This window comes from Stenella coeruleoalba (assembly GCF_951394435.1).
Source record: "Stenella coeruleoalba genome assembly, chromosome: 2".
NCBI lineage: Eukaryota > Metazoa > Chordata > Mammalia > Artiodactyla > Delphinidae > Stenella > Stenella coeruleoalba.
This window is the reverse complement of record NC_137147.1, coordinates 178,975,315-178,988,295: the sequence shown is the minus strand read 5'-3', so window position 1 is coordinate 178,988,295 and position 12,981 is coordinate 178,975,315. Positions and strand designations below refer to the sequence as shown.

The 12,981-nt window shown below is 40.0% G+C and overlaps 1 protein-coding gene across 3 annotated transcripts in view; it reads right to left on the bottom strand.

The window, feature by feature from the left end:
• The window catches only part of EPC1 (enhancer of polycomb homolog 1), a 94,043-nt gene that overhangs the window by 14,187 nt on the left and 66,875 nt on the right, over positions 1–12,981 (bottom strand). For all 3 annotated transcript variants that reach the window (XM_079913095.1, XM_079913093.1, XM_079913094.1), the window contains exons 3-7: positions 3,386–3,531; positions 2,774–2,980; positions 2,249–2,397; positions 1,189–1,348; positions 4–180 (exon numbers count right to left, since the gene is read on the bottom strand). In XM_079913095.1, the coding sequence (XP_079769221.1) occupies positions 4–180; positions 1,189–1,348; positions 2,249–2,397; positions 2,774–2,980; positions 3,386–3,531 (839 nt within the window). The remainder of the gene's footprint in view (positions 1–3; positions 181–1,188; positions 1,349–2,248; positions 2,398–2,773; positions 2,981–3,385; positions 3,532–12,981) is intronic.

Below are 12,981 nucleotides of genomic sequence, written 5' to 3'. Positions count from 1 at the left end.
GACCTGGGAGAGAGGCTCTTCGTCCGAGCTGGGAAAGTCATACTGGTTCAGGTCTTTAGCGCTGAAGCCAGGCAGCGCGGCGGGGCCGGCCTGCTGAGGAGTGGCGGCAGCAGACGAAGGTAAGACTTTGGGCTTCTTTTCATATTTACGCTTAGGTCGGATAAGCTCGGCCTTATCTTGCTGCAATACAGTCATGAATTACACACTAGAAACCATGTTCAACAAACTGAAAGTTTGGGGGGAGTTTTAAAAATAAGTTTACTGCTAAAATGAAGGCATTCCCACTCATAAGAGATATAAGACCCTTAACATTCTGTCATCTTCTATTGTAAAGTCTTAGAGGTTGGTCTCTGTGAAAACAGGAATATGTTTCTACAACCTAAACATAATCATAATCAAGTAAAAGAAGAGAACAGAAGTTCTCCAGCTGCTGAAATCCTTGAACAACAATTAGTATTTACTGCTGGCTCCTGTATCTGTTTCTTAGTTTTCTATGAAAATTCTAGGGGAGCATTTTTAAAAAGGGATGTCTAGTCTTTATTCTAAAGAATTAACAAATCAATATTGGCAAAGTAATAATGAAACATATACACAAAGCAAACTTCAGATAACTGTTAACATAGTGAAAAATAAATCCATAATGCTGAGATATTAAAAAAATAAAGAGTAGTAAGGACTTGCTAGCTAAACAATGAGAGAGAATTGCGAGCAGTTTTAGAGGATAAAGATATGAAATCATTATATAGGGAAACAACATGGGAATAAAACACAGAGGCAAGAGTGACAGAGCAATGAACACAGTGCATGTTAGAAATGTGTACGGCAGGTGAGGGCAGAGGCCAGGAGAGGTATGAATTTGAGGTACAGGCAACAGGCAAGAAAGATCAGAGGCAGAAATGATATTTGTTAGGAAGAAAAAGATTATGGCAGGTATCACGGCTGACATAAATATTTATACCAAGATTTATGCAGTTTATGGCATTACGGTTTTTAAAGAAAAGTTAATTATTCAACTATAAGGTATCTCTCTTTACAAGTTCTACTGCTATATCTAAAGGCCAGTCTTAAACCAAAAGCTGGCTTTCACGGTAGGGTTTGTATACATATTTTTTCTTTTTCACTCTGAATCTAGTGATAAAATACCACTCAACATTATCAGCTACTACCGCCCACAGAAATTTTTATCACCTTATTAGCTTTAAACTCCTTCACGTCCATGGCTTCCTGGTGTTTGAACTGGCCGCTGTTGGTGAGGGGGACAACGGGGATGGAGTAAGCAGGTTTCATGGGCTGTCTCTGCGCCATGACCTCAGACACGATCTCGCCACTGTAGTCACCCAGACTATACCTGAAATGGCAAAGAAAGGAAGTTGAAAACGTTAGTTCAGGAAGTACTCATCCTCGTGACGACTAATTAACTGAGCTATAACTATAAATCCTGATTAGACCTAAGGTAACATTACAGGTAAACTATTTGCTGAATGCTTATTAAAACTAAAGATTACATAATTCCTATTCTTTCTTTTGCTTTTTGGCTTATAGCTTTATCTTGGCACCATTAATAGGTAACTGTGGGAAAGAAAACAAAGGTTTAAATTTTAACATAGCAATTTTGGCGAAAGATTCGGTGGAGATGTTGAAATTCATGCCTAAAATGGTGCGGAGGAACTTTCTGCTAATTTGAGTTGCCTGTGCTATAAAACTAACTTTTCTGAAATGAATCACAATAAACTGATTAGTGGTTTTCTTTGGGAGTAGGGACTACGAAATAGGGGAGTGAGGCTTGAAGTTTTCACTGTGCTCCCTGCTAAAGGATTACCTGAGTGTTAAGATTATGGGCCTTGCCCTCTCCCCTTTTTATACTTCCCTGTTAAAAAGCTCAGTTAAGTGTTAAGAAAAAATTCAGTACCATCTAGTAAATAAAATAAAAGCTTTAGAAGTGACAAATGTTCTCTCCCTCACAGCCCTGCACACAACTCAAGTAAGGGCAAAAGAATATGATTCCAAAATGTAAATACCTGGCATAACTTAATAACTTAATTTTACTGAACCCAGTCACTTTAAAAGTGAAAATAAAGAGAGGAACGTATGTAAAAATATACAAAGCATACCACAGCACACATTTCAGTAGTCTCTATTAGTAAAAGAATATATTTCTGGAGTTACAGATAATTGCTTAGGACATAAATTAACTCTACACAAAATTCTAATGGTACCACGCTGCTAATGCTATTAAAATATACTTTACCTCTTTTCCATAATTTCCAGTGTTAAGTGCAATAGCTCCCTTTTACTCTTTTCTCTTCTTTTTATCATCTCTAGAATAGTAACAGCCCGACTCAGATCTCGACGCAGCTTAAGCATTTTTTCATAAGAGGCTTCATCATTTTTACGATTCTGTAAATGTGAATTTGCTTTGTTTAATGTCAATAAGCATTTCTGACTACTGGCATTCTGAGTATAGCTAGTGATATATAAGAATATATATATTTGAAGGGTGAGATGAGAATTTAAAGACACTGAAATGGAACACGGTTTACCAGGAAATCAATTTTGAATATGGTTTTTAATGGATTAACATTAAAATATATCATTAATAACTCTAATGAATTTTAAGGCTGACATTTTAAATTAATATTTTTCATTACAATATATAGAAAGTCTGTCTAAACACAAATTAAAACACAGCCTTCAGATACTGAGATACTGATAATTATAAATAAATTTTCTCACATCAAAAACATTACTACAGAATTTCCCCAGGTTCTCTTACTTTTCGAGTCTGCATTTTTTCGGTACGTCTTCTAAAGGCCACGTAAGGGTCATTTGTGCTGGAGCCATCCCGCTTCTCTTGTTTCACTGCTGGGATGAGGGCTGGCCCTCGGCAGTCTCTTCTCCGTCTGACCCAATGCTCGTGAACGTCCCTAATTAACTCATCGTCTTCTTTCAGCAGTAGTTTGGCTTCCTGCAGGCTGACTGGCTAAATGTAAAATCATTACGTCATTTTCACATAATACAAATAAAAGGCTCAAAAGTACCTGCAAATTTAAATGACAATAATCAAAACAACAGCAGTAACAACAGACATGCTGAGCACCTTGTACATGTCAGACCATGAGCTAGATGCTGTATATAAATTATTTAATTTTTGCAACAATCCTGCAATGTTTATCCATCTATTTTACAGATGGGGAAAGAGAGGCACAGAGAAATTTAAACATGCTGAATATTACACAGGCCAGTAACGGGCAGAGGCAAGACATGAACTCATGCTTGTCCGGAGCCTGCTTGCTTACCCTCTCCCCAGCATTACACTGTTTCCATATGGAAGAGAGATTTATATAGACATATACACACACTTAATATATATACAATGAAGCTGTACCTGCTGACCACTGCCTTTTTCTAGACGGTCAATCATCTCCTCAAACTGCAGTGGGCAGATGTCCATTTTCTTCTTCAGTTTATTCACAAAGACTTCATCTTCCGAATCCAAATCGTAATCGGGCTGCTCAGCATCCAAACTAAAAGCTGACAGAAAAAACCACAAGCAACCGTTTACTGTGTGAACACACGGGCAAAGCCTCTCGTGGGTGTCTGGACAATCTCTAAAGAAACAGGAAAGAGTTTTGAAAGACTGTGTTTTCAGACTCACAAACAATCTAAGCTTCCCACACTTAAAGTTTAAGAAAGAAGGGACTTCGCTCGTGGCGCAGCGGTTAAGAATCCGCCTGCCAATGCAGGGGACACGGGTTCAAGCCCTGGTCCCGGAAGATCCCACGTGCCGCAGAGCAGCTAAGCCTGTGCACCACAACTACTGAGCCCACATGCCACAACTACTGAAGCCCAGGCGCCTGGAGCCCGTGCTCTGCAGCAAGAGAAGCCACCGCAATGAGAAGCCCGTGCACCACAACGGAGAGTAGCCCCGCTCGCCACAACTAGAGAAAGCCCGCGCACAGCAACAAAGACCCAACACAGCCAAATTTAAATAAATAAACAAATAATTTTTTAAAAAAAAGCCTGTTCTAGATCACTCCCCTTTTTACTTTACAATCTTATTTGTTAAGCACTCGAATGTGCTTGATCTCCCAGAGAGGAAGCACTGTGTCTTATCCATCTCTGTACGTCAGTGCAGAGGCAGTAAACATGTTCATCTTGTACACCAACTCTGCACGCAGTACTCTACTGAAAAGCATTTGGATATTGACTCTATTCAAGTGGGAAAAAACCCTGAAAACATCTGCAGTCAGCGTAGTGACATCTGTGACAGGAACAAGGGGGGGGACCCTGCCTGCCCTACATGTGCCATCCCTGCTTCAAGACTGACACAGTATCTGGCCCATAGGAACCCAACGAATTATTTGTGCAACTATAACGTTATGCTTCATTTTCATTTTGACCTGTATCACACTTCTGTAACATTCCTAATTAAAATAAATGAACATTCAGATCCTTCATAAAAATCTCTATAAGTTACCCTCTCTGCACCCATGTTTCCTGCACCATCAGCCCTTCAATGATTTTCCACCATCTAATTCTGTTTGCTGTTGCAATGTAAACAGAGATTTTGGAGATTCCCAAGTGGTTTAAAACTGTTGGATTAATGGGCTTCCCTGGTGGCGCAGTGGTTGAGAGTCCGCCTGCCGATGCAGGGGACACAGGTTCGTGCCCCGGTCCGGGAAGATCCCACATGCCGCGGGGCGGCTGGGCCCGTTGAGCCATGGCCGCTGAGCCTGCGCATCCAGAGCCTGTGCTCCGCAAAGGGAGAGGCCACAACAGTGAGAGGCCCGCGTGCCGCAAAAAAAAAAAAAAAAACCAAAAAAAAACCAACTGTTGGATTAAACACACTTGTTGTTTTGTCCCTAACCAAAAAAATCCACATCTGTGGAGTAACCACTAGCCACGTATGACCAATTAGATTTAAATTAACTTAATGCAAAATTCAGTAGCCACATTTCAAGTGCTAAGTATTACATGTGGCTAGTGGTTACTGCTGTTACCAGACGCTACAGATTATAAAAACATTTCCATCATCACTGGAAGTTCTATTAAAGAGGGTGATCCAGATAATCCAGAAAGCCAAACTGATAGGGCCCAACTATCAGTGTTCTGCCTACTTAAGGGTGTACTTTATACGTGTGTAGGGTCTCGTTCATACATTGCTTTGGCACCCTCCACTATAAAATTTATTTTTCTTTTAGAGCAAATCACATTTACAAAGCTTAATTATTCATAAAAACTAAACAAGCCTACCTAGTATCACCTTACTTATGCATTATCAAGATACACTTGACATACTCCTGGCATACCTTATATCATCAATGACAAGTCACATCCAACAAATTAAGGCGATGGGAAAGGAAGATTCCCGCCCTAGGGAGCTCTATGTCTTCGCCACTGAAGTGACCAAGTACCTGAGAGGCTGCTCTTGCCTGTGCCAGAAGCTTTTCTTTAGTTAATGCAAACACATCTAAGACCTTCAAATATGAGGAGAACCAAATCTTGTTCAGATATAAAATATTAAAACCCTAGAGAAAAGCTAACATGTAAAATCTCACTTTAGGATTTCATTTGACCAAAAAACCACAGCCAATGATTGAAGTGTAATTTGGCTTCAGCCAAATGTCCAACTGACAGCTCAGCTGCAGCTGATAAAGATGTAACATATGGGGCATCCCTGGTGGCGCAGTGGCTGAGAGTCCGCCTGCCGATGCAGGGGACATGGGTTCGTGCCCCGGTCCGGGAAGATCCCACATGCCGCGGAGCGGCTGGGCCCGTGAGCCATGGCCGCGGAGCCTGCGCGTCCGTAGCCTGTGCTCCGCAATGGGAGAGGCCACAACAGTGAGAGGCCCGCGTACCCAAAAAAAAAAAAAAAAAAAGAAAATGTAACATATATGCATCATGGTTCTAGAAACAGGAATATCTTCAAATTTCCTGGGCCATGTTACTGAGTGCAAAAAACAAGGTCTAAAGAGAAACAGGCAAATGAGTTGCCTCTTCTAATTGAGTTCTACCAATTACAGTGAGCCCTAGTTAGCCAATAATTGTTAACTATGGGAGACATACAGTAGAAGCTGACTCTGTTTAAAACATTCTGCTAGAGATAAACCCAGATATGTATACAGGTAAACAAAATACAGTATTCTATAGAGATGGAGGAGGAAATTCTATAGAAAATAAACCTAATAAAAAGAACACAACAGTACACGTAAATTGATTAGATTATTTTAAAGGAGATACAAAGTGGTACAAACCACTGTGCTTAGAGTCCAGTAGTAAAGGTGAAATGCATACAAAAGTCTATGTAACAAATGCCATATTACAGCTCATACTACGTGTGCACAGGTAGGTATGTCCATAACTCCAAGCAGCATTTTTAAATTACAGGAAGCAAATAGTGAAAGGGTATTTGGGTCCCCAAAATGGCACAAAACGTAGACTGGGAACAGAATAGAACTCCTGATGGAAAAGAAGGCACAGTATTCGAGGCTGAGGAGAAACCTCCCACAGCAGGGAGGGCACACAGGTTTCCGCTCAAGCACTAGCTCCCCGTGACTGGTAACAGCTACTTGCAAAGACCCTGGAATAAATTCTGGGCAGCAGAAAAGACCATCGTAATAGTGGTATTTACTGTGCGGTGGTAGGTATTTGACATCCTTGCTTGGACCTAAGAAGACAAAAGCGATCACTGGCTAGCTAGATCATGAAATTCTTCAACTTCTTTATATTTATAAACTACTGAGTCACTTCTAGAATGTACCTGGGGACAGTAAACAGAGAATCCCAGATCTGAAAGATTTGAAATCCTACATATGAAGTCCTTTGTAGTTAAAGTTCTGCTATATCTGCACGGTTGGTTGATGCTATAGATTTTATCTGTGAGAAAGTAAAACCAGAAGAATAATGGGGAAAGGGAAGGAGAAAATGTAATCTTTCAGATTCAGGGCATAAAGAAAGGACACCTCTGTTCTGAGAGGTAATAAACAAAAGGAGGCTCTATAAAGATCTGTTTTTTAAAAATCTTTTCATTTATAAATAAATTCAAACTTATAAAAGCCTCCAAATAAAAACAGCACAAGGGACACCTGCATATCCTTTACCCAGATTCACCTGCTGTTAAAATTGTACTCCATTTGCTTTGTCACTTGCATGTGTGTGTCCTCTCCCCCTCCATGTGTATACACACACACACACACCGCACACACCCCACACACACTATTTTGAGCCACCAGAGGGTAAATTACCTTCATAATGGCTCTTTCCTGCTAAATACTTCAGAGTGTGTTTCCACATAATCACAGTACAGTCATCAACTTTATATTCCACTTTTGCCAGCTGATCCAATAATTCATAACATTTCCCACTACAGTACACGACCACTCTGGGATCAGGTATTATTTTTCCTGACGTCTCTTTAGCCTCCTTTACTTTGGAACATTTCCACAGCCTTTCGCTGTCTTTTAGGACACTGATGATGTCTGTTTCAGGAGTATTACCATTCCCACTACTAGCAGGTTGCTCACTCTGTGTCTGTGGGATTTTCCCCACTGTGATTAGGTTATACTCTCTTAGCTGCCACACCACTCGACTTAGTCCTTCCCAGGGTCTCACACCTAGAGGCACATGATGTTCATCTGTTTCTCATAAGTGTGGTAACTGTGACCACCAGTCAAGATATTGCCCCATTACCCCACCGTATAACTGCCGCCCTCACCTGCCGCCGTAACTAATGAGCAGTTTGTGGGGAGAGTTTAAGGCCATGGAAATGTCCTGACCCTCATGAGAATTTCCCCTTACAGAGAGCACACACTGGCGATTCTCGTGTGGCTCAATCTCGGTCGCACTTAGTGCGAAGATGATTCTCCAGCAGTCTCTTCCCACAGCACCGTTCAGCTCTTGACATTCTGTACTGTAAAACCACGAGACTACACTTCTGGTCATAGTAATAAGCCCCCATTTAGCACGGCTTATTACCAGTGTGGTGATAATGAATTCCTACTTTTTCCATGTTTGTAAGTCGTTCACTGTACCCAACTATTTCACTGCTTAAAATGTCCCTAAATTAGCCAGTGGAATATGCCTCTGCCATTTTTGTGAGTTCTTAATTTCTGGCATAACAAGATGTTCCAGGTTTATCTTGTACTCACCCTGCCCCAGCCCTGGGATCAGCCATTTCTCTGCATATTCTTGGCCCTATTTAGCAGGGAACAGATCAGGGAATAGGTGCTAGGTGTGCTTATTGCTACTGAGTATTTTTTGCTTCTTGGCTCTACCAGTGGACAGAACCGGAAATGCACAGATCTGTATCTATACACACACATATATACATATTCAAATATACACCAAGACTGCCTGATAAAAAAAGATTTCCTTTGAGGATTAACAGGAGAGAACCTTGAGACCCGAGTGCAAAGGGGAAGGGGGAGAGAGAATTGTTCCTGCCTATCCTGGTCAGAACTGTTTTTGTCCTTTCTGCCAGTATGAATAGGAAAGGAGAAGTCCTAGCTGTACAATCTAGAAGGCTTCCAGATCACCAATCAAAAGAGAAACAGCATTAAGACCCTGTGGAGCAGGAGATGCTGAATAGCACTCTGAAATAGTTTAGAAAAGTAACCACAGTTTGGAACTATAAGAAGGGGACGATGGTTTTAATACAGGTTTCTTCCTTTACAGCTCTGATAGGAGAAAATTATGCTCTCTTTCCTAAGCCTGTTAAAAGACAAGGAAAACGTTGAGATTTTCCAAATAAATGTTCAATGAAATGTTAACAGATAACATGTAATGAATATATTTTGAAAATGCTGGGTTAAAAGAAACTTTCTTTTTTAACTGTGAGATTCCCAGAGCCTATAAGTAATATGCATTGTAACTCTGGGGGTGGAAGGAGAATATAACAGGCAATAATTCTCAAACGTGTTTATCATTACTTTTTTAGGCAATACTAATTATCATCTTTAAAACTCCAAGGAGCAGTTTGTGTAAATTAGTTTAAGAGTTTTACAAAATAGAAATTATGAGAATTGAAATGAACCGGTCTACATACATAATTCAAGGCAATGTACCCTTCATAAGCAACTTCTTAGACCACCTGGCATTCAAGATTCAATTTTAACTTTGCAGAAATTTACAGTATAACTAGCCTTTTCTTGTGTATTGTAGTATACTAAAAGCCAATACCAATTTTTAAAGAATTAACATCAATTTTACACAATTTCTTCCAGAAAATAAGAGGAAACACTTCCCAACTTGTTTTATGAGGCCAGTATTACCCTGATACCAAAACCTGACAAGGCAGAGCACACACACACAAACACAAAAGACTACCGGCCAATATCTTTCATGAATTTAGATGCAAAACTCCTCAATAAAATCGCACCTAACAATGTATGAAAAAAATAATACACCACAGCCAAGTGGGATTTATTCCAGGTATGCAAGGTTGGTTCAATATTTGAAAACCAACCAATACAACCTATCATATCAAAGGCTAAAGAAGGAAAAAAAAAATCACATGGCCTTATCAATGTCAATGTCAATGCAGAAAAAGCATTTGCATTGTCATTCTGCAATGTCATTGCAGAAAAAGCATTTGACAAATTCAACAGTCATGATACAAACTCCCAGTACCCTAGGAATACAGGGGAACTTCCTCAATCTCATAGAAGCAACTACAAAAAGAAACCACCCTACAGGTGACATAATACTTAATGGTGAAAGACTAAATTCCTTCCCTCTAAGATCAGGAACAAGGCAAGGATGTCTGCTCTCACCATTCTTATTTTAAAATCATATTCAAGTTCTAACCACTATACTAAGGCAAGAAAGCAATTAAAGACATACAGGTTGGAAAGGAAAAACAAAACCATTTCTATTTGCAGACTACGACATGATTTTCCATTCAGAAAATCCCAAAGAATCTGCAAACATCTCCAAGAACTAATATGTAATTTCAGTTAAGGCCACAGGACATAAGCTCAACATACAATTAAGCTGCATTTCTGTATACAATGAAAAAGTGGAAACCAAAATCAAAAGTGCAATACCATTTTCAAATGTTCCAAAGAAAACAGGTATAAATCTAAAAAGAAGTACTAAAAAACCATGGCTCTCTATGATGAAAATTAAAAAGTCTCAACTTTATAAAAGAAATCAAAGAAGACCTAAATACTTGGAGGGTCACACAGTGGTCGTGGGCTGGAAGACTCAACACAGGAAAGATGTCAGCTCTCCCTACAATGATCTATAGGGTTAAGTGCAATTTCTATCAAAACCTCAGCAGGTTTCTTTGCAGATACAAACTTATTGTAATATTTACAGGGAAAAGCCCTAGAATACCCAAAACAATCTTGAAGGAGAAAAATAAAGGAGGAAGTACTCTCCCTGATGTTAAGGATTATCATAGAGCTGCAGTAATCAGGACAGTGGTACTGTCTCGGGATAAACACAGAAATCAGTGGAATAGTGGATGAACAGAAGCCAGAAATAGAGACTCATCAACATGCATAATTAATTTCTTGCCAAGAAGCAAAAGCAATCAATGGAGGAGGGATCACTTTTTCAATAAATGGTGCTGGAACAATTAGATACCCAGAATGGAGGCAGGGGGAACACCATGACCTAAACCTCACACTCAAAATTGATCACATACTTAAACGTAAAAGGAAGGGACTTCCCTGGTGGCGCAGTGGTTAAGAATCCGCCTGCCAATGCAGGGGACACGGGTTCGAGCCCTGGTCCGGGAAGATCCCACATGCCGAGGAGCAACTAAGCCCGTGAGCCACAACTACCGAGCCTGTGCTCTAGAGCCCACGAGCCACAACTACTGAGCCCACGTGCCGCAACTACTGAAGCTCGCGAACCTAGAGCCCATGCTCCGCAACAAGAGAAGCCACCGCAGTGAGAAGCCTGCGCACAGCAACGAAGAGTAGCCCCCGCTCGCTGCAACTAGACAAAGAGTAGCCCCCACTCGCTGCAACTAAACGAAGACCCAACGCAGCCAAAAACAAATAAATTTATTAAATAAAAAAAAAATGTAAAATGTAAAACTGTGAAACTTCCAGAACAGGTCATACGACAAAATCTTTGGACCCCAGGCAAAACAAAGAGTATTCTTAGAGTTGATACCAAAATCATGAACTGTAAGAGGAAAATTGGTAAATGGATCTCATCAACATTAAAAACTTCTGCTCTGTGAAAATCTGTTAAGAGAATGAAAAGACAAATTATATACTGGGAGAAAATATTTCCAGATCACATATGACAAAGGCGTGTGTCTAGAATATATAAACAAAACAAAATCCTCAAAACTCAACATTAAAATAAACAATCTAATTAGAAAATGGGCAAAAGACCTGTGCGATGATTTCACCAAATAAGATATATAGATGGCAAACACATGAGAAGACGTTTAACATGTTAGCCATTTAGAGAAACACAAATTTAAAGTACAATGAGAGGGCTTCCCTGGTGGCGCAGTGGTTGAGAGTTCGCCTGCCGATGCAGGGGACATGGGTTCGTGCCCTGGTCCGGGAAGATCCCACATGCCGCGGAGCGGCTGGGCCCGTGAGCCATGGCCACTGAGCCTGCGCGTCCGGAGCCTGTGCTCCGCAACGGGAGAGGCCACAACAGTGAGAGGCCCGCGTACCGCAAAAAAAAAAAAAAAAAAAGTACAATGAGATATCACTGCACACCTATTAGAATGGCTAAAATTAAAAAGTGATAACCTCAAATGCTGGCAAGGATACAGGAGAAACTGGATCACACATACACTGCTGATGATAATGTAAAACAGTACCTCCACTCTGGGATACAGTGTAGACGTTCTTGTCAAACTAAAAATGTATGACCCAGCAACTACTCTTAAGGTAATTAAGCCAGAGAAATAAAAATTTATGTTCACTCAAAAATCTGTACATGAACACTCATAGCAGCTTTATTTGAAATATCAATAGTTAAAATCTGGAAACTACCCAAATGTCTTTCAGTGGGTGAGCAGTGAAACATGCAGTGCACATGGATCACGGAAGACTGCTCAGCAAGAGGAAAGAAGGACGACTGATACATGCAACAGCTTGGATGAACGTCAAGGAGGCTATGCTAAGAGGAAAAAGTCAGTCTCAAAAGGATATATACTGCATGATTTCATCTATGTTACCTTCATCAACAAACATAATTACAGAGATGGAGAACAGACTAGTGGTTGCCGGGGCTAGGGGTGCATTTAAAGGAGCAACAAGATGGAGTCTTGGGGTGATGGTACAATTATCTTAATTGTGGTGGTGATTATACAAGGCTTCACATGTTCTGTGAATCTATAATCATCCAAGACAAAATGTTAAAAGAAATCCAAAGGCAGCTAACACTAATTTAGCTGTCTTTATTAACATTCCAATGTAATACATCTTTCCAAATTTGTACCGATGCAAAAAAATTTTTCCCAAAATAATTCACAATTCTGCTCCCATTTTATTACTATTATTTGATTACAATGTCAACAAAGTCAATTCCTTTTTAAATACAGTCCCTTTTGACTCTTCTGACCACAATTTAATCCATGAGCTACAAATAAAATGTGGTTTGTGAATTTTGGTCATCAATAAGCAACTATTTGTAAAACATGCATTCAAATTTTTTTTTCTGATAGTAATGATAATGTAAATTGATTCATGTAATTTTATCTTGCCCAGTGCTGCTTCAACCTAAAAGCCTGTATTCGTGAGATAATACAGCCTGTGGCTGTGGAATGCAGTGTGGCTCTAGTTCACGTGTAGAGGAAGGATCAGTTCTGGTACTTTCACACTGACATGATTTTCCAGAGAACTAATTTTTAGGTCCTTAATACTGGTCAAAATTGTTTAGAATGTCTGTGTCTGACATGTTATTAAACATGTGAGTGGGCAAGAAAACACATGCTGCTTGTTTGGTTCACTTCAAAGTAGCCTTTAATAAATTGGAAAAATTTCTTTTTTTTCTAAAGGAAGT